General features: G+C 41.1%; 1 protein-coding gene across 17 annotated transcripts in view; it reads left to right on the forward strand.

The window, feature by feature from the left end:
• magi2a (membrane associated guanylate kinase, WW and PDZ domain containing 2a) overlaps positions 1 to 26,668 on the forward strand; it is a 720,803-nt gene that overhangs the window by 684,467 nt on the left and 9,668 nt on the right. For 13 of the 17 annotated variants that reach the window (XM_080207418.1, XM_080207419.1, XM_080207422.1 and 10 more), the window contains 3 exons: positions 9,604 to 9,802; positions 11,287 to 11,430; positions 19,619 to 19,757. In XM_080207418.1, coding sequence (XP_080063544.1) covers positions 9,604 to 9,802; positions 11,287 to 11,430; positions 19,619 to 19,757 — 482 coding nt within the window. Of the gene's footprint in view, positions 1 to 9,603; positions 9,803 to 11,286; positions 11,431 to 19,618; positions 19,758 to 20,464; positions 20,554 to 26,668 lie in introns of all 17 variants that reach the window. The other 4 variants (XM_080207433.1, XM_080207434.1, XM_080207435.1 and 1 more) reach the window with 2 other exon arrangements.

Raw genomic sequence — 26,668 nt, forward strand, 5'->3', positions numbered from 1 at the left:
CTTCTGGTGGTAGACCATAGTGCCTCATATTTGAGGTGCTTGATCTGTTCTGAATCTATCCTATTTAGACTGTAGAATTGAGCTGAAGCGACCCCAGGAAGAGGTGATTTGGATTTGTAACTTTAAGAATAGAGTAAAATTTAAAATTAAAAAAAATCAAATCATCAAGGTTTAATGTCAAACAGATGGCAAAACAAATCATATGATCTCTTAATTCTGAATCTAAAGATATAGGGTGCAAGTAGGTGACCAATTTTAGTGGGTTTTGGTGGAGGTCTAAATGTTGTCCACAACACAGGAATAATTTGCCTGCTGCTTTTCAAATAGTAGTGTTCAGTAAACATCAGATAAAGGCATTTGTGATATTAATGCGAACAGGAAACCTTGCCCAGACTGTGGAAATAACAATTTTTGAAACTGCAAAACTATGTAGCCACAGTACTGACTGGATTGGCTGATAAATTATTGAAGAATACTGCCATCTAGCAGTAAAGGTACAATATCCAGGTAGGAGCAACAGAGCAGGAGAATTTATACAAGGGATGAGCTTATTTTGTTACATTTTTAGTGTTCACACATAGTAACATTGTAAATAAACTGTTGTGATCAGGAGAGGGATTAATTTAAACAACTCTGATTTCTCCTCACCATACCTGTCGATAAACAGAAAGCTGTTTTTGATCCCCTGCCCCCTCTTTGTAAGTGGTGGCATTTTTTCCCCAACCCTTAACTTTGGAGTGTTTCGTTTCTTTATGAATAACTCACACAGCAAACTTGAGATAAGATAATAATAAAAGAATTAGTTTATTTCACGTGCAAAAATGTGGGAAAGGGGCTTTGCAACCTCCATCCCTTTCGCACTCTAACAATAAAAGAGGAGTAAGGGAAAGAAAAGGTACAGGGTCAGACCACAATAACAATACAAGTTATGCTTTTATGTGACTCCAGAATCCGGAATCAAAAGTCTAATGGAGTGTCACTTCAGAGGATAGGTTCATTCTATTACAGGGTGATCTGTCTTTCCAAAAGTAAGATTTCCAGCTAGGGAGAAGGCACATAGAGTTGAATTAGGCTTGAAGGTACCAGTTCCTGTGTTCCAGTCATTCACAGTGTTACTCATAAGGGCTATGGTGGAAGAATGAATCCAGTTGGGTCCTTCAGTTTCAAGCAGGTTTATTGTATAACACTTCTTCTGTAAAACTGAGGAGGGTATCAAGGTCGCAAGAGTGTACAAGCAGACAGGATGGTGGGTTGAAGTGTATCCACTTCAATGCAAGGAGCATCAGGAATAAGGTAGATGAACTTGGAGCATGGATTTGTACTTGGGACTATGATGTTGTGGCCATTACGGAGACATGGTTAGAACAGGGACAGGAATGGTTGTTGGCAGTTCCATAAGAACATAAGAAATAGGAGCAGGAGTAGGCCATCTAGCCCTTCGAGCCTACCCCGCCATTCAATAAGATCATGGCTGATCTGAAGTGGATCAGTTCCACTTTCCCGCCCTCTCCCCATAAGCCTTAATTCCCTCATCTGTCAAAAACCTATCTACCCGTGACTTAAATATATTTAGCAAGGTAGCCGCCACCACTTCAACGGGCAGAGAATTCCAGAGCTTCACCACCCTTTGAGTGAAGAAGTTCCTCCTCAACTCCGATCTAAACTGCACCCCCCTTATCTTGAGGCTGTGCCCTCTAGTCCTTCCTAAGCGGGAAGAATCTCTCTACCTCTACCCTATCCATCCCTTTCATTACCTTATACGTCTCTATAAGATCCCCCCTCATCCTTCTAAACTCCAACGAGTACAGACCCAGTCTATTTAGTCTCTCTTCATAGTCCAACCCCCTCATCTCCGGTATCAGCCTAGTGAACCTCCTCTGCACTCCCTCCAAGGCCAAAATATCCTTGCGCAAGTGCGGTGACCAAAACTACACACACTACTCCAGCTGCGGCCTCACCGGTGCCCTGTACAGTTGCAGCAAGACTTCCCTGCTTTTATATTCTATCCCCCTCGGTATAAAGGCCAGCATTCCATTTGCCTTCTTGATCACCTGCTGCACTTGCAGACTGGGTTTTTGCGACTCATGCACAAGGACCCCCAGGTCCCTCTGCACCGTAGCATGCTGCAGCTTTTCACCCTTTAAATAGTAATCCCTCCTACTATTATTTTTGCCAAAGTGGATAACCTCACACTTGCTAACATTGTACTCCATCTGCCAGGTCCTCGCCCACTCACTCAGCCTATCCAGATCCCTCTGCAGACTTTCCACACCCTCCGTGCAATTTGCTTTTCCACTCATCTTTATGTCATCAGCAAATTTCATCACCCTGCACTCAGCCCCCTCCTCCAGATCATCTATATAAATGGTAAATAGCTGAGGCCCCAGCACCGATCTCTGCGGCACTCTAATAGTCACCAACCACCAATCAGAATAGCACCTATTGATACCAACTCTCTGCTTCCTATTAGACAACCAATCCTCTATCCACGCTAACACCTTACCCCCAACTCCGTGCACCCTAACCTTCTGAAGCAACCTTTTGTGCGGCACCTTATCAAACGCCTTTTGAAAATCTGGAAACACCACATCCACCGGTTCCCCTCTGTCTACCGCACTAGTCACATCTTCATAGAAATCCAATAAATTCGTCAAACACGACTTCCCCTTAACGAATCCGTGCTGTGTCTGCTCTATCAAACCATTCCTTTCCTGGTGCCTCGCTATTTCTTCTTTGATGACGGATTCAAACATTTTTCCAACTACAGACGTTAAACTAACGGGCCTATAATTCCCTGCCTTTTGTCTGCTACCTTTTTTAAACAGCGGTGTAACATTAGCCGTTTTCCAATCTTCTGGCACTTCCCTGGTAAATAATCACTAAGGCATCTACTATCACCTCTGCCATTTCCTTCAGAACCTTGGGATGCATTCCATCCGGTCCTGGGGACTTGTCCACCATCAGTCCTGTTGGTCTATCAAGCACTACCTCTCTAGTGACAGAAATCGCATTCAGGCTCTCAACTCCTACCATCCTTCTGTCTCTAATATCCGGCAAACTATTCGAGTCCTCCTCCGTGAAGACCGAGGCAAAAAACTTATTTAAGGCCTCAGCCATTTCCTCATCTCCCACCACTAAATCCCCCCTCTCATCCTCTAAGGGTCCAACATTCACTCTAGCCAGCCTCCTCCTCTTTATACATTTGTAAAAACTCTTACTGTCCTTTTTTATATTTAGTGCTAGTTTAGCTTCATAGTCTATCCTTCCTTTCTTTATCAACTTCTTTGTCATTCTTTGTTGATTTTTAAACCTTTCCCAATCTTCTAATCGCCCACTACTTTTAGCCACTCTGAATGCATCAGCTTTTAATTTAATACTCTCCTTTATTTCCTTCGATAACCATGGCTGGTTATCCCTTCTCTTACATTCCTTCTTTACCATCGGAATATATTTCTGCTGAGCACCAGAAAAGATCTCCTTAAAGATCCTCCACTGTTCCTCAGCTGTCCTACCAACCAATCTGCACCCCCAATCTACGCTTGCCAATTCCTCTCTCATCCTATCGTACTCCCCTCTGTTCAAACAGAGGACACAGGTTCAGGACCCTACTTTCTCATCCTCCATCTGCATCAAAAACTCAACCATACAATGTTCGCTCGTCCCAAGAGGATCCCTCACAATAAGATCCCTAATTCTTCCTGCCTTGTTACACAATGCCAGATCTAAGATAGCTCGCTCCCTCGTTGGTTCCGTCACACACTGTTCAAGGGAACTATCCCGGCAGCATTCCAAGAACTCTTCCTCAAGCCCACCACGTCCGACTTGGGTCAACCAATCAATATGCAGATTGAAATCCCCCATAATTATTGCCGCCCCATTCCATTCCGGGGTATAGATATTTCAGTAAGAGTAGGGAAGGCGGTAAAAGAGGTGGAGAAGTAATATTGTTAATCAAGGATAGTTTAACTGCTGCTGAAAGGCAATTTGAGGGCAGTCTACCTACTGAGGTAATATGGGCTGAAGTTAGAAAAAGGAAAGGATCGGTCACTTTAGGAGTTTTCTATAGACCCCCAAATAGTAATAGAGATGTGGAGGAGGAAATGGCAAAGCAGATTATGGATAGGTGTGGAGGTCAGAGGGTAGTTATCATGAGTGACTTTAACTTTCCAAATATTGATTGGAACCTTTATAGGTTGAATAGTTCGGATGGGACACTTTTTGTACAGTGTATGCAGGAGGGTTTCCTGACACAATATGTGGATAAGCCAACAACAGGTGGGGCCACATTGGACTTGGTACTGGGTAATGAACCAAGCCAAGTGTTAGATTTGTTTGTGGGAGAGCACGTTGGAAATAGTACCACAATTCGGTGTCCTTCATTATTGCAGTGGAGAGGGATAGGGTCACATGGCAGGACAAGGTTTATAATTGGGGCAGGGGTAATTATGATGCGATTAGGCAAGAATTAGGGAGCATAAGATGGGAACAGAAACTGTCAGGTGTGGGCACAAACGAAAAATGGAGCTTTTCCAAGGAACAAATACTGCGTGTCCTCGATAGGTATGTCCCTGGCAGGTAGGGAGGAAATGGCCAAGTGAGGGAACCATGGTTCACAAAGGAGGTTGAATGTCTTGTCAAGAGGAAAAAGGAAGCGTATGTAAGGATGAGAAGACAAGGTTCAGTTGGGTCTCTTGAGGGTTACAAGATAGCTAGGAATGAGTTTAAAAAAGGGTTTAGGAGAGCTAGAGGGGGCATGAGAAGTCCTTGGTGGGTTGGATAAAAGAAAACCCCAAGGCTTTTTATTCTTATGTCAGAAATAAAAGAATGACTAGGGTGAGGTTAGGCCAGTCAAGGATAGTAATGGGAACTTGTGCATGAAGTCAGAAGAGATAGATGAAGCGTTGAATGAATACTTTTCTTCAGTGTTCACTAAGGAGAGGGGCCATGTTTTGGGGGATAAGGGGCCATGTTTTTGATACAGGCTGTGTGATACAGGCTGATAGGATGGAGGAGGTAGATGTTCTGAGGGAAGATGTATTAGCAATTTTGAAAAACCTGAGGGTTGATAAGTCACCTGGCCTGATGGGATATATCCTAGGATACTTTGGGAGGCAAGGGATGAGATTGTGGAGCCTTTAGCTTTGATCTTTGGGTCCTCACTGTCCACGGGGTTTGTGATGTTGGACTGGGGTAAACACAGTAAAAAGTCTCACAACACCAGGTTAAAGTCTAACCAATTTATTTGGAGGCATACACAGGGATTGTGCCAGAGGACTGGAGAGTGGCGAATGTTATTCCTCTCTTCAAGAAAGGAAATAGGAATGACCCTGGTAATTATAGGCTTACTTCAGTGATCGGAAAGTTAATGGAAAGGGTCCTGAAGGATAGGATTTATGACCATATGGAAAAATGCAGTTTAATCAGGGATAATCAGCACGGTTTCGTGAGGGGTAAGTCCTGCCTCTCAAATTTGATTGAATTCTTTGAGGAGGTAACTAAGTGTGTAGACGAAGGTAGAGCAGTTGATGTTTATACATGGATTTTAGTAAGGCGTTTGATAAGGTTCTCCATGGTCAGCTCATGAAGAAAGTAAGGAGATGTGGGACAGAAGGAAATTTGGCCACTTGGATAAGTAACTGGCTGTCTCATAGAAGCCAGAGAGTGGAGGGAAAGTTTTCAGACTGGAGGCCAGTTACCGGTGGTGTACCACAGGGATCAGTGCTGGGTCCTTTGCTATTTATGATTTTTATCAATGACTTGGAAGAGGGGGCTGAAGGGTGGGTTAGTAAATTTGCTGATGACACCAAGATTGATGGAGTAGTGGATGAGGTGGAGGTCTCTTGTAGGCTGCAAAGAGACATTGATGGGATGCAGAGCTGGGCTGAAAAGTGGCAGATGGAGTTTAACCCTGATAAGTGCGAGGTGATTAATTTTGGTAGGACAAATTTGAATGTGGATTACAAGGTCAACAGCAGGGTTCTGAGGAATGTGGAGGAACAGTGTGATCTTGGGGTTCATATCCACAGATCTCTGAAGGTTGCCATTTAAGTGGATAGAGCTGTGAAGAAGGCTTATAGTGTGTTAGCGTTTATTAACAAGGGTTTGAGTTTAAGAGTTGTGGGTTATGCTGCAACTATACCGGACCATGGTGAGACCACATTTGAAATATTGTATGCAGTTCTGGTCACCTCACATAAGAAGAATGTGGAAGTACTGGAGAGAGTGCAGAGGAGATTTACCAGGATGCTGCCTGGTTTGGAGGGTAGGTCTTATGAGGAAAGGTTGAGGGAGCTGGGGAGGATGAGAGGCAACTGAATGGAGGTTTATAAGATGATGAGGGGAATAGAGAGAGTGGACATGCAGAGACTATTTCCTTGGGTGGATGTAGCTGTACTAGGGGGCATAATTTTAAGGTTCACGGTGGGAGATATAGGAGGGATGTCTGAGGGAGATTCTTCACCCAGAGACTGGTTGGGCTGTGGAATGCACTGCCTGCTGTGATAGTGGAGTCAGACACTTTAGCAAATTTCAAGCAGTTATTGGATAGGCACATGGAGCACACCAGAATGATAGGGAGTGGGAGAACTTGATCTTGGGTTTGGATATAGCTCAGCACAACATCGAAGGCCAAACGGCCTGTACTGTGCTGTACTGTTCTATGTTTCTATGTTCTTTGTTTCCCAGAGGCAGCGTTAGGTTCAGATTAAAAACAAATGAAACCCCATTTAAACCATTTAAGTGGTAATAAAAGATGCCACTACAGACCTCACGGTGCCAATAACAAAAAAGGCATGCTTACAAACTGCTGGGACCATGATTAAAAATACATTTCTTAAAGGCACAGTGACATCATAGGATCCAACCTGAGCTATGGGGATATGATTAACATTTTCTAGGTGAGACTGTTGATTCAGCGTCACTCCTAAGTTGTTTTGCTTCATGATTAAACCTATGTATGTAAAGGTCCCTGAAACCTGACTTCTTACTTGAATTCCTTGTTTATCTTCTCAAATATCCCTTGCTTAAATTCAGAAGAGCCTCCCCACAGGAAATCATCAACATGCATGATGAAAGTTGCAGTTAGCTTCTCCTTATGTGTTCTACCAGTAGCACATTGCAGGGTCCACCTTTAACTGGTTTTAATAAGTCAGAACTCAGGAAAAATACCAAGGGTGATTTTCCCAAACGAAAAGTGGGAAAGTGGGAGATTTCCCCATCCGTCTTTTGGGTGCACTAAGTCAGTTGAATTTTCGGCACTCTGTGCAGCGTGGAGTCCGCAGGAGGATTCACACTAGTAATTTGGAGATGGGATTGGTGGGTTTGCAGTGGTGGTGGTAGCAGTGGTGGTGGCACTTGGGGGAAGGGTCCTAATCCCACTCAAGAGGTCGGAATCTGCATACTGAGTGGACCACTGCGCGCTGGGAGATCAACACATGCATACTGCCCGCAACGCTCCCCTTCCTAACCTGATCACTGGCCTCCTGATGGCTTCCCGGATAGCCGGCCTCCCGATAGCCAGCCCCGTCCCATCAATGATGCATAATGGCCAGCCACAATCACCCCTCCCACCCTTGGCCAGCCCCAATCGTGACACCCTCCCCCACCAATTGCTGTGGAAAGTGCACAGCTATTCCCCCCCGCCCTACAATCGACCCGTCCCTGGTCTCCTCCTGCCCCAAGAAGTCCCCCCTCAGGTTCTGCCCCCTTGGCACTGCCCAGTTAGTGGCAGGCTGGCACTGCCCACGGGCACCCCCTGCCTCTTTGGGGGTACGGCTTCAAAGGCTTCTGTCCCCACTAGCAAGGCCATCACACTTGGTCCCCATTGATGAGAACCAGCTTTAATCCCCACTCATGGGAACCTCTGCTGGCAGGGTGGAAAACATTGGTGAGCCCAGACGACGCTATGCCGGGTTTGCTAATGTCAGTTTCCATATTGTAGTCAGCCACACGCTGTTTCCTGGTGTGAGACTGATTATGCCATTAAAAAAATGGCCCAGCAATCGGCTGGGCGCCAGTCACAAAACTCCTTACAGCCCTCCTGTTGACATTTCCTGTATAGCACAGCCGGCTGGGAAAATCATGCCCCATACTCTTGACACATCAGTCAATCTTACTCCTTCTCGTACTTTTGGATGGTAATGTTAATGCCATACCTTGCTTCTTTTGGGGCATGAAAGTAACCTGTGTCCACATTTCAACTTCAGCTTTCCATTGTTGATATGGTTCAGAGTAAAAGAAAAATTGGTGAATAGTTAAAATGTGCAATTTTGCACTATTCTTTCACCATTCCATATCTTAAATTGTCAGCAACAGTACACTTGTTTTCCTCAGAAGACTGAGACACAAAGCTTTGCATACAGCAGTCAGTCACCAAACTTAAAGCTCATCCTCTGCTCCCATTGCTACTCATAATAAAGGGCTATGGTGGTGGAAGAATCAATCCAGTTAGGTCTTTCAGATTCAAACAGGTTGTATTACTCACAATTTGGTGAGGGCAGACTCTTTCTGATGCTGCCTATTCAATAGTAAGATGGTAGACAGTGTTTGCCTGGAGTTACTGTTCTCTTCAGATGTCAAAAAGTGGCTGATTAGGATTCAACAGCTTATTAATGAACGGAATCCAGACAGCTCAAGTCTTGGTCATGTGACAGTGTGGTTTCATGTTGACTAACAAAACCCCTGGTTGAAAGCCAATGTGTCTTGGAGCAGGTAACGGCAGGTCATTAATCCCACATTGGATATTAGGAGTCACTTGGAGGCACAGCATCCCCTGCGAGCCAAAATTCTTCTTTGGAATGCAAAGAAGCTTTATGCAGCTCCAGGAAGGGACATTAGCACCTTTTTTGAAATTAAGTCAACCCTGCTGTTTTGCCTGAAGGTTAGAGATTCCTCTGGTATGGTATGTGTTATGGATAAAGCCTTACCCATTATAAAAATTAGTATCATGTTTATATAGTAACCTGGTTGATATAATCATGTATTTATTTTCTTTCCTGTCTCAGCTTGGACAAAAGCCATGTCAGAATAACAATTTCTTGTCTGAATTAAATATATCCTTACAATATTATGTGTGGTACTCCTTGGGCTGGTTAATTCAGTTGGTTAGATGGCTTGTGTGTGATTCAGAATAGTACCAACAGCGTGGGTTTGATTCTCACTCCAGCTGGGGTAAACTTGGGACCGGCTTCCTTGCCCCGCCCCGAGAGCGAAAGGCAATGATAAAGCATCACGACAAAGACTGCCATGAAAACAGCTCAAGATGAAACATCAGCAAACAATGAGCCAAGAACCTGCCATTGGGCAGAGCACATGGAGTGGAATAGAATTCCTTTTAATATTAGAAATGCATTTATAAAAAAAGATATTTAGTAAATTGCTTTGATAGCACTAACACAGTCTTCAAATTCCCTGAATTATTCCCATGCCAAGGGGTGAAATGGGTGACTTGCTTACAGGCCTTTGCTCTGCAATTCATTACTGTTATTTTTATTTGCTTTTATCTTCAGATTTAATTATTAATGTAACCAATTGAATCAAATTTTCTTCTAAAAGCTTCTCAAGATAGACTGTGTTAATGATAGTATTTAAAGTATTTTTATCTAGTTACAGATCAGAAGTGAAAGCAAGACAGGATGTCAAACCAGACATTAGGCAACCACCTTTTTCAGAGTATAGGCAACCTCCAGCATCAGATTACCGACAGCCACCACCTCTGGACTACAGACAGCCACCTCTAATAGATTACAGGCAACAGGCACCTGACAATAGACAGTATGCAGTGTCTGATTATAGACAACCACAGGTAGGAAACTTCAAACATCTTGACTCATTGTCCATAATTTTCATCAGTGAATGCATTAACAATATTCAAGAGTACATTAGGGATCTGGAAGCCACAGTACAGCATAACTTGTAAGATGTATTTAATGTTATTGTAGAATATAAAGTATATGTTAATCACCTAAATTTGAGTATAGGAGGCATAATGTAAAAATTATGAGCACTTAAAAATGTAGAATAGTGAGGAAGATACGAGCAGACTTCAGGAAAGCATCAACAGATTGAGGAAATGGCAGATGAAATGTCATGCAGTTTAGTGAATTTTCTTTTTGGAATGAAAATTATAAACAAGGTGATACAGTGTTAAAAGGTAGAACAGGAACAGGGTTATTTGTACACTCATATACACAAAGCTTTGAAGGTGGAGGTATAAATTGATAATGCTATTTAAACAGCATACTAAATCCTTGATTTTACGTAGAGACATAAAGCATAACATCAAGGAAGTTAAGCTAACCGTTTAAAAATTAGTGGTTAGACATCAGCTGAAGTATTGTGCCCAGTTCATTAGATTGTATTTCTAGTTGTACTAGTTTGGGGAGAAAACAGTTCAAATTTATTTAAAATTAGCCTGAAAGTGATATATGTAAATACTAAAAATTAAAGCCTATGACTTTAATATCTGGTTGGAAAATTCTGCTTTGTAGAATGCTGCCAAGATGATCCAGCAAATTTTCAACATTAATGAAACATTTAGTTTGTCAGATATGATTTAGGAATTTCACTGCACTCATTATCCTGTACTACTTGCATGATTAACCAGTGCAAAATATTAAAATCAAAGACTGTTCATCACCCACATTTCAAAAAGTCAAGTAGGAAGTATATGCAGGAATATTTTAAGTTTAATTTATGATGTGTAAGTGACCTGTAATTATACCTGCCATACACTTACTTCATGAATTATCACTCCTGACATGAAATCTGCTACATCTACTGAAAGATGTAAATAAGACAACAGAGCATGATACTTGGTTGGCAGTTCTGCTTTAATGCAGTTATTCTGAGAGTTATGACATAGGTTATAGTCATAGTTTACAGCATGGAAACAGGCCCTTCGGTCCAACTTAAATTCCTCACGTAACATTTATTGGGAAAAGGAGATATAATTTTTATTCAGCATTATTATGTCCTTGCAAGGAATAACAGCTTACTGATCATTAGCAATTTACTGATCATTTAGATTGATCCAAGCAAAAATTAAAGACCTTATTAATGGTGGGTGCACAGTAGGACTCTAACAATATTCATACTGAGTTATCCTATTGTTTGACTAAATATTATCCCTGCACTGATACTTTTTCAAAAATGTCAGGAATTCAATCTTCTGGTTTGAGTTTAGATGTTTTAACTTAAGCTGAATACTGTTAACATGTGTTGGGTTAGTAAAATCTGAGAAAAGTGGGACTTGTATATCGTTTATTCTTCCTTTATGTTTACATATAGGATTTTGATTACTTTACGGTTGATCTGGAGAAAGGTGCCAAAGGATTTGGATTTAGTATTCGTGGAGGCCGAGAGTATAAAATGGATCTATTCGTGCTGCGTTTGGCAGAAGATGGCCCAGCGATCAGAAATGGGAGAATGAGGGTAAACCAACAATTTATTTGATTCAGTTACCCCAATCACTTCTGCTGTAGCAATCAAAACATCTTGGCTTGTATATTCACTGTCATGTAAATTTTACAGAAGAGGCTTTCAGAAGATATAAGGTCAACCAAGAGTTTGCCATTGCTCGTAGGCATAATTTTTGAGTGCCACTGTTGACATGAGATCTGCTATATGGACTGAAAGGTGGAAATAAAAAGCACAGCATTTCCTATCTTACAGTTAGATGGCTGCTATTTTGCTTATATCATCACTGATGCAGCAGCCAGTGCAAGTGTGATGTCAAACTTGACAATGTTAGCAATACTTACTAGGTAACTTGATTTCTTCACTCCCTTCCCTGTGAATACCAAGGAAAATAATAGAAATCTTCATGCTGATACATTAAGATTAGATAATTTACACAGACTACAATTAGTCATAGGAGTTAATAGATTGCTATAGTTCAGAATCATACACAGTGGTGTATTTACCAACTGAGCCATTTGGGTTAGTCAGTGTTTTAAGTGTCAGTCATCATCCAAGGACTTTTATGAAGACTATGTATAATTGATATTGCAAGAATTATATTTGCAGAGGACTAACGTTATAATCTAAATCAGTATCCACATTATAATGATATATCTGTGAAGTGACTGCAAACTTACAACACAAACTTTGCAAAGTAGCTTGTTCAAACAAGATTAGAGTACCTAGAAACAAAGTAACTATATGAATCATAAACTTCAACTCGAAAATACACCTGTACCAAATGTTACAGAAGCCTGAACTCTAAAAGGTCAGTCACAATTCTTCTCCCTGACTGCATGAATACTAGTAGAGCTGTGCCATGTGTACATCAGAAGCAAGTGGGGTGGATGAATTGTGACATCAGTCAGCAGCTAATGCTGATGTGATGGCCAAACTGCCTTGCAGATTTTATTAAGAAGGGAATCCCACTGCCATGCCCTCCACCCCTACTAGTGCTAATTGAAGATATTATCCATTCAACTTCCAAATGAGGTGCTTTTGACTTATTTCTGTTGCAACAGAATGAGTTAAATTGTTTTGACTGTTATCAGGGGGATTGACAGAAGTGTCTGGGTTCACAAACAAAGGACTGATGCTGGTCTCTGACAAGGAGAGTAAGAAGTCTCACAACACCAGGTTAAAGTCCAGCAGGTTTATTTGTAGCAAACACCACTAGCTTTCAGAATCAGCTGGTTCTTCGTCAGGTGGGTGGGAGTTCTGCACCCGCCCTTCAGATTTCAATTATCTCTTTTCTAATTGCCTCTTTCTTTCTCTCCCTTTATTTTACTTTCTATATATGATTTGGATTCAAATTCTCACACTTTCTGGTTCTGACATAGCAAATTTCATTAAGAATTCTTCAATCTGATTGGTTAAGAAGATACAGTTTTTTGCCCTTTTTATAAAAGTCCCAATTGCCCTTAAAGGATGCCACATAGATTTAGATTTCCAAACCCTGCAGGTTCTAGTGCACAATCCAATTGACAATCTGTGAACAAAATGTTAAGTGTAATGAATGGTTGGTGCCTTTTGTTCATATCTGACTGCACAATTTGGGTCAATATGTCGAAAAACTCAATTTTTTAAATTGAATTCTTACATTTGTATAGCTAATGGATTTTCCTTTGCATTATTTATAGCAAGGCTTCATACAAAATTGTTTTCTTTTATTTTTCTTAACTGATGCTGAAAGTCAAATTGTTGCTGTTAAGCTATATTGGACATTAAGCATGCAGAATGGTTGTGATTCTTAGTTATAAAAGACACCACCTGGTATGCTTGTAGAAAAAAAAATTGACTATAAATAGCAGTTCTTAAAGACAGAATATAGCTAACCTGGAAGTTGAACTCCAGATGTCCTAGATCAAATTCCACTAAGCAAAGTTTACACTGGCTCAAATTCTCCAACTGTTCACGCTAGTAGAATCTTCTGGTCCCACCAACGGTGCATCCCTAAGACTGTAAGACATAGGAGCAGAATTAGGCCACTCAGCCCATCAAGTCTGCTCCGCCATTCAATCATGACTGATTATTTTTCATCCCCATTATCCTGCCTTTTCCATAAGATCACAGATTTTCCAACAGCATTTGGTGGCTTCAATGGGAAATGCCATTGACAGTGGCAGGAGCAGAAGATCCCGCCACCAGCAAATGACGTGCCAGCTCCCGCCTTGAGAAATATGCAACTGGGGGGCCAGAGAATCCTGCCCATTATCTCTGGTAACATTGTTGTTGAATTCTTCCAATAAATTGTTCTCTTCCCATAATCTGTTGTTATGTTATTTAATAATATGTGATTCAAAGAATCTTCGCACATTACCACTTCCACATAACATATTGTTTATGTCTGAAAACTACATTCTTCTCCTTTCCCAGTCCTGTATTCAAGCATCATTCTCAATGATCTGCCTGTCACTTTAATTATTTGCAGGCAGTGATAAACTTTGACATACTCCTATCATGCCAAACACTGAAATCTTACTGCAACCTCCTATTATTTCTTCCCTCCATCTTATAGCAGTTTCTGATCAATTGAACAAAGTGTCAGTCTATCTTTATTCCTTCACTCTTTTGATTATTTTCATACCATAATGCACATTGTCAACAATTGGAAGTTTCCACATTGGATTATGCCTATGAATTTCAGGATCCAGATCAGAAAATGCCAGCGTTATGTGACTGTCTATGTTTCTTAGTGTATAAGATCATTTTGCATCAATAACAAAGTGTGACTGTTCGAAATGTGTTGTACACAAGATGTTTTTTAATATATGCTACTTGATTTTCAATTTTGCTCTTGGCTAGTCTCACGGTTGAAGTGCAGTTAAGCAGCTGGACTATGCCTTTAAGCTGATTGGGCTGAATTGCAGGTATTTATAAACTACTTGGTGAATCAGAGGCAACTCTTTAAAATTCCCTTTTTTAAGATTCCCTGTTCTGTGCTTTTTCAGAATCATTTTTGCTTTTGAGAGAATAAAAGTGAGGAGGAAAAAGATGAGAGAGAGAGATTAGATAATAAAAAAAAACAAGTAATTGAAAGATGAGTAAAGGAAAACAAAAGAGAAGGAAGAAAACAAGATAGCGTTTGAACAGGAAAAAGAGAACAAAAAAAAGTGAAGAATGAAAACGTGATTAGGTAAAAACACACACTTTCTTATGGTGTATCCCAGGCTGAAAAGATGAAAAGTCAATTAATTGATTATACATTTTGGAAAGAACGATTAGCTTGAGCAAAAGACATGCGAAAAAAGCATTGGTATGAGCAATCTAGCATCACTTTCAGTAGTTTTGCCTGTGTACAACATTAATCTTTGTGCGTGTCATCACCATCTGATATATTGCCATCATCATCCTATTTAAGTGATTTGTTGCAGGCTGTATTATTAATCCTGCCTTCTGCCTGCTTTCATACTTTCTCATTGTATCTTTTCCTGGGCTATCGAAAATGCTGTTTAATTTCCAAATTTGTTTCTTTACTTATTCCATTACAACACTCTTTGGCCTTGCACCGTCAACTCTTTGTCATATAATTATTTTACATTCTTTTACAGGCCTTCTCTTTTGTCCTTGTTTCACCCTCCCCACTTTTGCTCCCTCCCCACCTTTGCTGGCTTAAAACCTATTACGTTTATAACTTTTCTCAGTTCGAATGAAAGGTCCTCGATCGGAAATATAGGGCAGAGTTCTGTGGCCGTCCATGCCAGCCAAATTTTCCATCCCTTCTGGCACCAGCAGCAGGTGTGAATGGCCGGAAAATTTTGGCCATAAACTCTGGGCAGAAATCTTTGGCCTGCCATGGCATCATTCTCATGGCAAGAGGCCAGCAGCAGGATTTTCTGGTCCTGCCATTGTCAATAGGATTTCCACTGATTCCACCCCATGCCACTGGGTGACCTGCAATGGGGATGCACCATAAATGAGACTAGAAGTTCCCAATGGTGTCAACAGCCAAAAAGTTCCCAATGGTGTCAACAGCCAGAAAGTTCCAGCCACTGTTTCTCTCTCCTTAGATGTTGCCTGATCTGCTGAATGTTTTCAGCATATTTGTTTTTATTTCAGATTTACAGCACCTGCAGCACTTTGCCTGTGGGTAATCTTAGGGTTTACCGTTGGCCAGAAACTGAATTGAAGTAGTAATATAAATACCATGGCTACAAGAGCAGGTCAAAAGCTAGAAATCCTGCGGCAGGTAACTCACCTCCTGATTCTCCAAAGCCTGTCCACCACCTGCAAAGCACTGTCCTGGAGTGCAATGGAATACTCTCCATTTGCCTGGATGAGTGCAGCTCCAACAACACTCAAGAAGTCCAACACCATCCAAAACAAAACAACCTGCTTGATTACTACAAACATTCAATCCTTCCATCACTGACAAACAGGCAACAGGATGTATCATCCACAAGATGTGGTGAAGGAGCTCACCAAGGTCCTTAGGCAGCACCTTATAAAACCACAACCACTGCCATCAAGAAGGATAAGAGCAGCAGGTACCTGGGAGCACCAGCTGGAGCTTCCCTTCCAATCACTCACCATCCTGACTTGGAAATATATCGCCCTTCCTTCACTGTCGTTGGCTCAAAATCCAGGAACTCCTTCCCAAACAGCATTGAGGGTGAATCTACCTCTCAGGAACTGCAGCGGCTCAAAAAGGCAGTTAGGGATGGGCAATAAATGACAGCCTAGTCAGAGACTCCTGTAAATAAATAAAAACAATAACATTCAATTTTCAGTATTCAGTTTATGCTGAGGTTCCCTATCTCAGTAGACTGTAAGTAAAGTCAGTACAGTTGTACACAAATGAGAATTGGAGAGCAAAATTAGCCAGGCTTGCTACTCCTGATGAAATTTCAACAAACTCTATTTAAAGTGTCCCTCTGCAGATGTGCTGAGGATAGCATTGAAGTGAGGACAGGATTGCCCCAACTGTTGAATATACTACCAACATCTGGCATCCAGGGTCACACATGAGTAATAGTTGCTGGATAAGGAACCATAACCCAACAATGAATACAATACCTTCAGATACAGGAAGAAGGAAAAACTGGCAACAAAAAAGAAACTCTTTTCTATTATTTGACTCATTCAGACTCCTTCATAGGCATGAGGTCACATAGGCCACAGTCCGGCAAAAAGTTAAACTGAATTACCAATTTATTTCAGAGATCATAAGAATTCTTGGTATGGAAAATTGCAAATTCGTTAAGGTTAATTAACTTGAAGCTGGGCATATAAACAAAGATAGCATCAATACAAGACTTCTGTCTTTAAACAGCCCCAGCCAGCAACTGAAACAGAAAACTGTTCCCCTCCCTGCTCCTCCATTAGCCGGATTATCACATGACCTTGTATACCCAAACAAAAACCCCAGCTTTCATTCCTTTAAGCAAAAAAGCCCATTTATAAACAACAGTCTATTAGCCTTCTCCTAAATAAATGAGTAATTATCCTACTTCCCTAGCATCTGAGTTGCATTCCCTCCAGACATACTGGCTACCTGTAGGAAAATAAATTAGCTTTAAAACATTCTCCAGAAACATAAATATATCAATAACACAGTGTCGTCACAATTTGATAGCTGATTAACCATCATGATGTGAATGATTCATCTAAGGCTGTTGGTATCCTACTGGGCTGTTAGTCCAATAGGCAAAAGGACCTCCTCACACATATGATGAGGAGGACGCTGATATCCACATCCACACCTACTGCATTCAAATATCTCACTGGTTGTCAATCCAGATCCACTCTCAATTTGAAGTAGAGTTTGGACTCTGCCTATTCTGAGTTAGAAGCAGCAATGTTACCATTAAGCCGAAGTATCACTCCCGCAGAAGAAGATGTACTAAGATAACAGATTCAATTCTGTCATTTACATCATTTTAATTTACTTTGATTGAACCAAAAACTGTTTGTCTACTAGGTCAAATCCTGTCCCTTTTCTCCAAGTTGAGATGGACTACAGGATAAGAAATAGTTCACTAGACACATAAAGTTACTTATGTCAGTACAGCCAGTAAATACCATGCTGGAGTCATACTAGGCAGTATGTGTAAATTAGATTTGTTCAGCATGCTCCACTCCAGAGACAGTTTCTCAGCAATATTATGTAAATCAAATAAGTTATCCTGAGTAACATCTTAACTTTATTACTGGCAGCTATTTCTCTTTGCTGAAGAATTACCACCACAGTAAATCTGATAATGCAATTCTTTTAATGCTTGTTACAGATCAATAACCAGAGAGAAAATTGATAACAAGATTTAGAATATAAACACAGTTCAGCTGAATGCCTTGCAGGTTATCCCAAAATAATCACAAGTGAGCCACTTTGGCCATATTGAGTCTGCAGTGGTGGCTCAGTTGATAGCATTCTCACCTCCAAGTCAGAACATTGTTGGTCGAAGTTCCACTCTAGAGACTTGAGCACACAATTTAGGCTGTAACAGTACCGATGCAGTGTCACACTGTCAGAGGTGCTGTTTTCTTTTTGGATGAGAGGTTAAACTCTGGCCGCATCTGCCCTTTTAGGTGAATATTTCAGATCCCATCAAATTACTTCAAGGAAGAGCAGGGGTGATCACCCTGGTGTCCTGGGCAATATTTATCCATCAACATTTTTTTTAAAAAGTAGCTGGTCAGTATCACATTACTTTTCTAATTCATCTTGTTACTTTAAACATTAGAGTAAAATCAAATGCAGTTGTAACAATAGAGAATCAGGTCTTTAATGAGATATTATGCTTCTCAATCCAGTTTAGTGTGCTCTGATACAATATTAGAATAATAAGGAGCCAACAAAATGCATTTAGCGCTTCTCCATCTCTTCCAATATTCTGATATCATGGTTATATTATCTTCTTAAGCTCCAAGGTTATATTGCCATCACACAAACTCCTATAATCCTTATTGCAATAAACATAAGTAACCAAATTAACATCTTGCAGACAGTCGGAGACAGGGAGAACTGAATTTTACACATACATCAGTCCATCATCTGACAGAACATCCCTGTGGTGGGCAACTTTAAAAATACATACATTTTTATTGGAAAGTTGTTTTAACTTGGCATGTACTGATGCCACAGGCAACCCAGGATAACAAGATAGTGTGAACAATCATTCCCACAAGTATCACATCATTACAAGTCCTTGTAAAAGACTGCCATGATTCCTGTATTGCAATAATGACCACACTTCAGAAGTATTTATTGGCTAAAAGTGCTTTTAGATGACCTGAGGTTGTGAAAGGCACTATGGAAATGCAAGACCGGGGAAGGAACATTCACGTCATAGGTCATCAGACTGTTTTTGCTTTACTCCTTGCCACCACGGGTTAGGCCAACAATAATTTACATCCCTAATTACACCTGAGAATGCGGTCGTGAGCTACCCTCTTGAACTGCTGCAGATGATGTGGTGTAGGAACACCCGCAGTGCTGTTAGGAAGGAAGCTCCAGGAATTAGATCCAGCAGCAGTGAAGAATGGTGATATGGTTCCACATCATGATAGTGACTCAGAGGGGAACTTGCAAGTGGTGACGTCTCCATGCATCTGCTGCACCAGTCGTTCTAGGCAGTGGAGGTCGTGGGTTTGGAAGGTGAACCAGCCAAAAAATCTTTCCAAAACTTCACAATGTCCTCCAAGTAAAGATATAAAACAACGGTAACCTGATTTTAAGAAAAATATTTCAGATGCATGGAATCTAATGAAAATGCTTAGCCGGCTTTGCAGCTTCAATGAAGACAGAAACAGCATTAATGATTCAAGCTGATGGTATTTTATCAGAACCTGATCATAATTATATCTGTCAATCTGCATATATTAACTTCCAAATAAACTGTAGTTTAAAAGTAACTTTAATTAAGTTAATGTCTTAACATAGGTATTTAACTAATTTTGATAGACAGATTGGACTATGTTTATCTGTCAGCATTCAAAACAATATTGTTTATCATTGACACCAGAAAAATCTTCGAAGGGTTAGCAATCCTAACCGGCATCCTAATAATGGCACCAATTAAACTTCAGCTATTTAAAAATCCTCACAAAATAAGGTTAGGATTTGCATTTCACTGACAGGAATCTTACCGACAATTTACTGATAGCAATAGATTCGTGCTTCATTGCATCTTCAGCTGATTTTTATTTTTGTTCTCAACAGGTTGGGGATCAAATCATTGAAATCAATGGAGAAAACACAAGAGAAATGACCCATGCGAGAGCAATAGAGCTGATCAAATCTGGCGGGAGAAGAGTGCGCCTCCTTCTTAAACGGGGGACAGGTCAAGTGCCTGAGTATGGTGGGTTTCAAATTCTAGACCAGCTCACTTTTCACATAGCTAATAACTGTATTTTAACAGCCCTATTTCAGTACTATTTCAAAGTGTTTTATTGGCAACTAGCTACCAATCAAGCAAAAACAGAATTGTAGCTTATAAGGCTTAAATTGGAAACTTAAATGTATGTTGTGTTCTGGTTGACTTTTGCTGTAAAAACGTAATTGCAAGCTCCATCAATCTGCTCACCTAGTATAACTGACAATGTATTGCCCCCTGTTGCAGCCAAAAAAAACTGTTTACGTGTAAACCAGTTTTTTTCTTCCTGTACCAAGGCATGGATCAACATGCTTCAAAACATTGGTTCAAGAAAAAGTTGAAGAAGGAAATATTTAAAATGTTATTATGATGTTAGCGGTTAATTGGTAGCTGATTGCCAATTGAGATTTATTAGGAGCACTACTAATTGCAACTATACATAGCTAAAAATAATACAGCTAGTAACTAGGACTAAATAATCTATGTTTAAATGTCTCACTAATAATTTAACTCCCTGCATGTCTTATTATCTTGAAGTTTGTTTTAACTTGACTCTTTCCTATTTTAAATTTTCTACTTTACTATGCTAAACAGCTTACTAGATATCTTTGTGCTAACAGTCATGTTAATATCTGTCACTGGTTCTGTTAATTCTAATGATTGGTCCTAGGCTGTTCCTCCCCTTCCTTTAGGAATGGTACCTTCCAGTCTCTCCATGTGCATGAAAAGTGACAAGCATGGGTCCCCATATTTCTTCCTATTGGGCCACCCTAAAGACACGGTTTGTAAATCTGCATGCGTATTATCATTCTTAAAACATTAGATGTCATTTCACATAATTGTATTTCAGCATGTTTTATGGTTGTACTAGTTGTGGTTTCCTATGTGAAACATTTTACTGACACAATTAGTTGCCATCAAAAAATAACAGTGACTATAGTTCAAAAGTCAATAACTGTAGAATTAAATAGTAGAAGCTAATTTGAACATTGTATTTTATAAATTTAACCTCTTAAATTGTTTTATTTTTTAACTATACTATGTATTATCAAATGCCCCATGGGTTCTGAGATTTAAAAAATAAAGTTTAAAGCTCATTTATTCGTGCCACAAGTAGGCTTACATTAAGACTAATGAAGTTACTGTGAGAATCCCCTAGTCGCCACATTCAAATATTATACTTCTCTGATTGGTCTTTTTTTAATTTCATAATAACAATTCGAAATTAAAATTACATTTTTTGAATTGGAATCCTACTGCATACCCATCATTTAACTTTGCTAAAACAGAAAATGTTTCCATGTCACAGTAAATGAGATGGTAGAGGAATTGATTAGATAAGATAGATAAAAAAGAGGGCCTTCAGTGGTTGGCAATGCTCAAAGTAAAGAGCCACCCTATTCAATTGAGGATGCATTCTAAGTTGCTGAAGAAAGCAAGAGTGAAAATTGCAGTGGCTCTGGCCACAGTCATCCTGACCTCCTTAGATATGGTGGTGGTGCCAGAGTGCAGGAGGATTGCAAATGTTATACGTACCCCTGTTCAAAAAATAGGAATGGAACAAACGCAGCAACTGCTGGCCAGTTAGCCTCATGTCAGTGATGAGGAAACTTTCAGATACAATGGCCCATAACTTCCTGGCTCCCCAGCATCAGATTTGGGCGCTACCAAAAAGGTGCACTGGAGAATCCCGGCAAGATTTACCCAGCAGTTGTCCAGAAAAGCTAACTTCCCCTGGACAATTATGCTGCACTGGGAACCTCCCAACAGTGTGTTTAAGTCACTAATTTCAGATGGTCTGCCAATTTTACACTCAGTTACACTGAAAAATTTAGAAGAAATAAAAACACTTCTAACTTCAGCATAACAATCCATCACTGATTGGCATTCTGAGGAAGTTATGACCAATAATTTAAGACACAAACTTGTCACTTTGAAAATATGAATTATGTAAATGAAACCCAGAATACATTTGTTTAAAGGCAAATTGCGTTTGACTAACAGGCATTTAGAGACGCAAGGACTGATTAGGGACAGTCAGCATGGCTTTGGGAGAGGAAAATCATGTCTCACAAATTTGATTGAGTTTTTTGAAGGGGCAACCAAGAAGATAGATGAGGGCAGTGCAGTTGAAGTTGTCTGCATGGACTTTAGCAAGGCCTTTGACAAGGTACCGCATGGTTGATTGTTGCATTAGGTTAAATCTCATGGGATCCAGGGTGAGGTATCTAAATGGATACAAAGTTGTCTTCTTGACCAAAGTCAGAAGGTGGTTGCAGAGAGTTGTTTTTCAAACTGGAGGCCTGTGACCAGCGGTGTGCCTCAGAGATCAGTGCTGGGTCTGCTGTTACTTGTAATTTATATTAATGATTTGGATGAGAATATAGGAGGCAAAAGTTTGCAGATGACACCAAGATTGGTGGCATAATGGACAGTGAAGAAAGTTATCTCCAATTGCAACAGGATCTTGATCTATTGGGCCAGTGGGCTGACGAATGGCAGATGGGGTTTAATTTAGACAAATGCAAGGTGATGCATTTTGGTAGACTGAACCAGGGCAGGACTTACTCAGTTAATGTTAGGGCTTTGGGGAGAGTTACAGAACAAAGAGATCCAGGGGTACATGTTCATAGCTTCTTAAAAGTGGAGTCACAGGTGGACAGAGTGGTGATGAAGGCATTCGGCATGTTTGGTTTCATCAGTCAGAACATTGAGTACAGGAGTTGGAACATCTTGTTGAAGTTGAACAAGATATTGGTATGGTCACATTTGGAATACTGTGTGCAATTCTGATCACCGCTATTATAAAAAGGATATTATTAAACTAGAAAGAGTGCAGAAAAGATTTACTAGGATGTCACCGAGACTTGATGGACTGAATTTTAAGGAGAGGGTGGATAGACTAGGACTTTTTTCTTTGGAGCTTCGGAGACTGAGGGGTGATCTTATAGAGGTCTATACAATAATGAGGGGCTAGGATCAGCTAGATAGGCAATATCTTTTCCCAAAGGTAGGGGAGTCTAAAACTAGAGGGCATAGGTTTAAGGTGAGAGAGGAGAGATACAAAAGTGTCCAGAGGGGCATTTTTTTTCACACAGAGGATGGTGAGTGTCTGGAATAAGCTGCCAGAGGTGGTAGTAGAGGTGGATACAATTTTGTCTTTTAAAAAGCATTTAGATAGTTACATGGGTACAATGGGTATAGAGGGATATTGGCAAATGGGGGCGATTGGGATTAGCTTTGGTGTTTTTTAAAATAAAAGGGTGGCCAGGACAAGTTGGGCCGAAGGGCCTGTTTCCATGCTGTAAACCTCTATGACTCTATGATTATAACTCAATTGAGCTCTTTGATGAAGCAATGGAGACAGTTTGTGCCGTTTTTTCCTAAGGAGAGGCACCACAGACATGATCATTCCTGCTGTACATGGCCTTTTTCAACCCCACAAAACCTTTAGATTCTGTCAACTATGAAGGCTAATGGAGTATCCTCCTCAAATTGGCTACCTTCAGAAATTTGTCACCATCCTCCAACTATCCATGATGAGATGCAAAGCAAGGGAACCACCTCAAACTGTATCTCAGTGAAAACTGGGGGCAAACAGTGCTATGTCATTGCATCAACTCCATTCTCCATTTTCCTCACTACAATACTGCATCTCATCTCCAGCAAATTATACATAAAGATAATCTTCACTGCCTTCAATTTAAAACCATTCCAATCCCAAGTCACAGAATTCCTATAGTGTAGAAGGAGGTCATTCGGCCAATCGATTATGTACTGCCACTCTGACAGAACATCTTACCCAGGCCCACCACTGCCCTATCCCCATAACCTCATGCCTTTACCCTGCTAATCCCCCTAACCCACAAATCTTGACACACAAAGGGGCAATTTAGCATAGCCAATCCTTCTAGTCTGCACAGTTTTGGACTGTGTCATAAATCTTCAGTATGCAAATGATGCTTGTGTGTACGCTCACTCAGAAATGGGTTCCAGGCCATTGGCGACTCCTTCTCTAAAAGTATATAAGAAAATGAGCCCTTCACTACACACTCAGAATACCAGCTCCAGCAGCAAATCCCCTCTCACCCCATCAATTAAGATCAACTGTGAAACCCTGAGAGATGTGAACCATTCACCATATTTTGGCAGTCTCCTCTCCACAGAAGCAGACATTGACAACAAAATTCATTGTCATTTGCAATGTGTTTTCTCTGCCTTCAGCCAACTGAGGCAAAGAACATTTAAGAACCATGATCTCAAATCTGAGACAAAATCATGATTTACTGGGCAACTTTGATCTCTGTGCTCCCATATGTTTTGGAGATTTGAACACCTCAGCAAGTATCTCAAGGCACTTGAGAAGTATTGCCAGTGGTGCCTCAAGATCTTTCAAACCTGGTGGCAAGAAAGATGGCCCATCAGGCAGTGTCCTCTCCCAAGCCAACCTGCCCACATCGAGGTGCTATTCACTCCAGACCAACTCCACTGGACCAGACATATCGGTTGGAATTTTACTGTTCTGCCCGCCATGGGAATTGAGCGAGCGAGAGGCAGACAGTGGAAATGTCCATTGAACCTCGGGCAGGATTTTACGGTTTCAGGACAAGCGAGGCTGTAAAGTCCCACTCATCATTGATATGCCTGACACCAGACCCTTGAAGAAATTGCTCTACTCTGAACTCAACCAAGGAAGGAAACCCCAAGGAAGATAGTAGAAACACTTCAGGGATGCCTTCAAAGCATCCCTGAAGAGGACAAATAACTCTCCCAAGTCCTAGAAGACCCTGGTCTGTGACTAACCAAAATGGAGAAGAGTCATTTGGGAAGGCACTGAGCCTAATGAAAAACTTCATTGGAAATATGCAACAGTGAAGTCAAGATGTTAGAGGGAGCACACAAAAATCTAAGCAACCCATTTACCCAACCCTTCAAACACCATTTGACCCATATGTGGCAGAGTATGCAGGTAGCACATTGGACTTAAGGACCATCTTAGAACCCACCAAATCAGAGTGGAAGCAAATCACTCTCATTCCCAAGGGACTAAGAAGATCAGGGATGATGGACTTCATTTTCGTGGAAAGATTGTAAAAACCAGGATGATTGTTCTTAGAGTAGAGGTGGTCTGATGGGTGTGTTCAAAATCATGAAAAGTTTTGATAGGGTATGATGAGTTTTAACCAAGAACACAGATTTAAGGTATTTATCAAAAGAACCAGAGTTGACATGAAGGGAAAAAATGTGCAGCTAGTTATAGTGATTTGGAATACATTGCCTGAAATGTTGGTGCAATTAGATGTTATGGACTAGATTTTACACTCCCAAGCTAGCTGGTTTAAAGGCAGGGGTTTTGTAAAATTCAGTGTGTCTTTCTGCCACCTATCTTCTCCAGATAAAATGTTATTGTGGGCAATGAAAGCATCGGGCAGCCGTTTTAACTGTGTGGCTGGTATTGGGCAAGAGGTGAGATCATTATTTGCAGGTCCCTTTGCCATTCGGAGAAAGACCCCTCCCCCAAGATCAGTCTTCCCCTATACCCCTATGGCTTCTCAAACAAGGCCAGACCCTGCCAGCCTAACCTGTGCATTTGAAATATTTCTTGAAGTAATGGGTGTCAGTCAGATATAATTCACTCTCCAAAACATCTCTCAATTCTGTGAGATCCTGTCATGAACCCAGGCTATGATTTTTACTGGTTTGCCCTGCCCATTGATGGGTGGAGCAAGCCAGTAAAATCATGCAAGAACCAAGAAATCATGACCACACCCGATTTCTCAGTTCTCGCGATCTTACCGGAGCCAGATTTCTGGCACGGTCAGCCTCTTGGCAATTTCTGGCGAGAGACTGAGTAAATGATTTAAATGTAATCAAACAGTATTTTGCATGTGTTTAGTGAGTCCGGTGCTCAGTTGTCCGGGTTGACTTGCGTTTATGGCCTGGCCAGGAGAGGCTCTCTCCGGTGAGAAAAACACTTGCTCCCATGAACAGGGGGAGCTGTTATGTTGCTCTCGCCAGTACAACCAGGGGCCATTGGGGCCCACTGGGGCGGTTGAGGGCAAGGGGGTGTGCTATGTGCAGTGTCAGCCTTGCACCTTGGCAATGCCCACCAGACAGTTTGGCATTACCCACCAGGCAGTGTCAGGGGTAGGACGGCCTGGAGGAGACAGGCACTGTTGGGATGGAGGCTATTGGGGCAGGGCGATTAGTGGGGTGGGTGCAATTGGTCTGGACAGCGGGAGCTAAATACTTGGATGGTGTGGGGCTTGCAATCAGCTGTGGGCCCCACTATTACAAGGGGCGGTGTGGGTCTGTGTTGAGGCTGGCTGCAACAGCAGAGACCTGACATCTTTTTCACTCTCTGTGAGGTCTCTGCTGTTGGAATTGTGCATGTGCAGCCACAGAGGTCTGCACCTTTGCTGCTTGATCAAGCTGGCTGATGAATTAAGCTCTGCCCACTGCCTCCAGTCGCTGGAAATAGTCTAGTCCATTTCTTTCAATCACTAAGTGCATAAGATTGGGAGTAACAACTTGTCCAAAACACAGATCTGCAACTCCCATTTTCATGCTAGCTGGGCACGTGGAATTTTTCTTGTAAAATTCCACATTCAGTGTCCCATGATGTTCCAACTCACCAACCTAATACTCTATCATTCTGCTCGACTAACACAGTGATGTTTTGTGAAGTCCCATGATACTTTGTTCCACTGATTCAATGTTTTCTGAGATCCAGTGTCAGTTTGTATCACTGTACTGAGAAGTTGTACCATCACACATCACTTTGTAAAACTAACCCAATATTTTGCAACGCCCATATTTCTTTGCATCACTAACACAGTTTTCTGGGAGCTCTCTGTCAGTTTTCATCATCGACACGGTTTTCTGAGAAATCTCCA

The sequence above is a fragment of the Carcharhinus amblyrhynchos genome, chromosome 19 (assembly GCF_965287045.1).
Source record: "Carcharhinus amblyrhynchos chromosome 19, sCarAmb.v2.hapA, whole genome shotgun sequence".
Classification (NCBI taxonomy): Eukaryota; Metazoa; Chordata; class Chondrichthyes; order Carcharhiniformes; family Carcharhinidae; genus Carcharhinus; species Carcharhinus amblyrhynchos.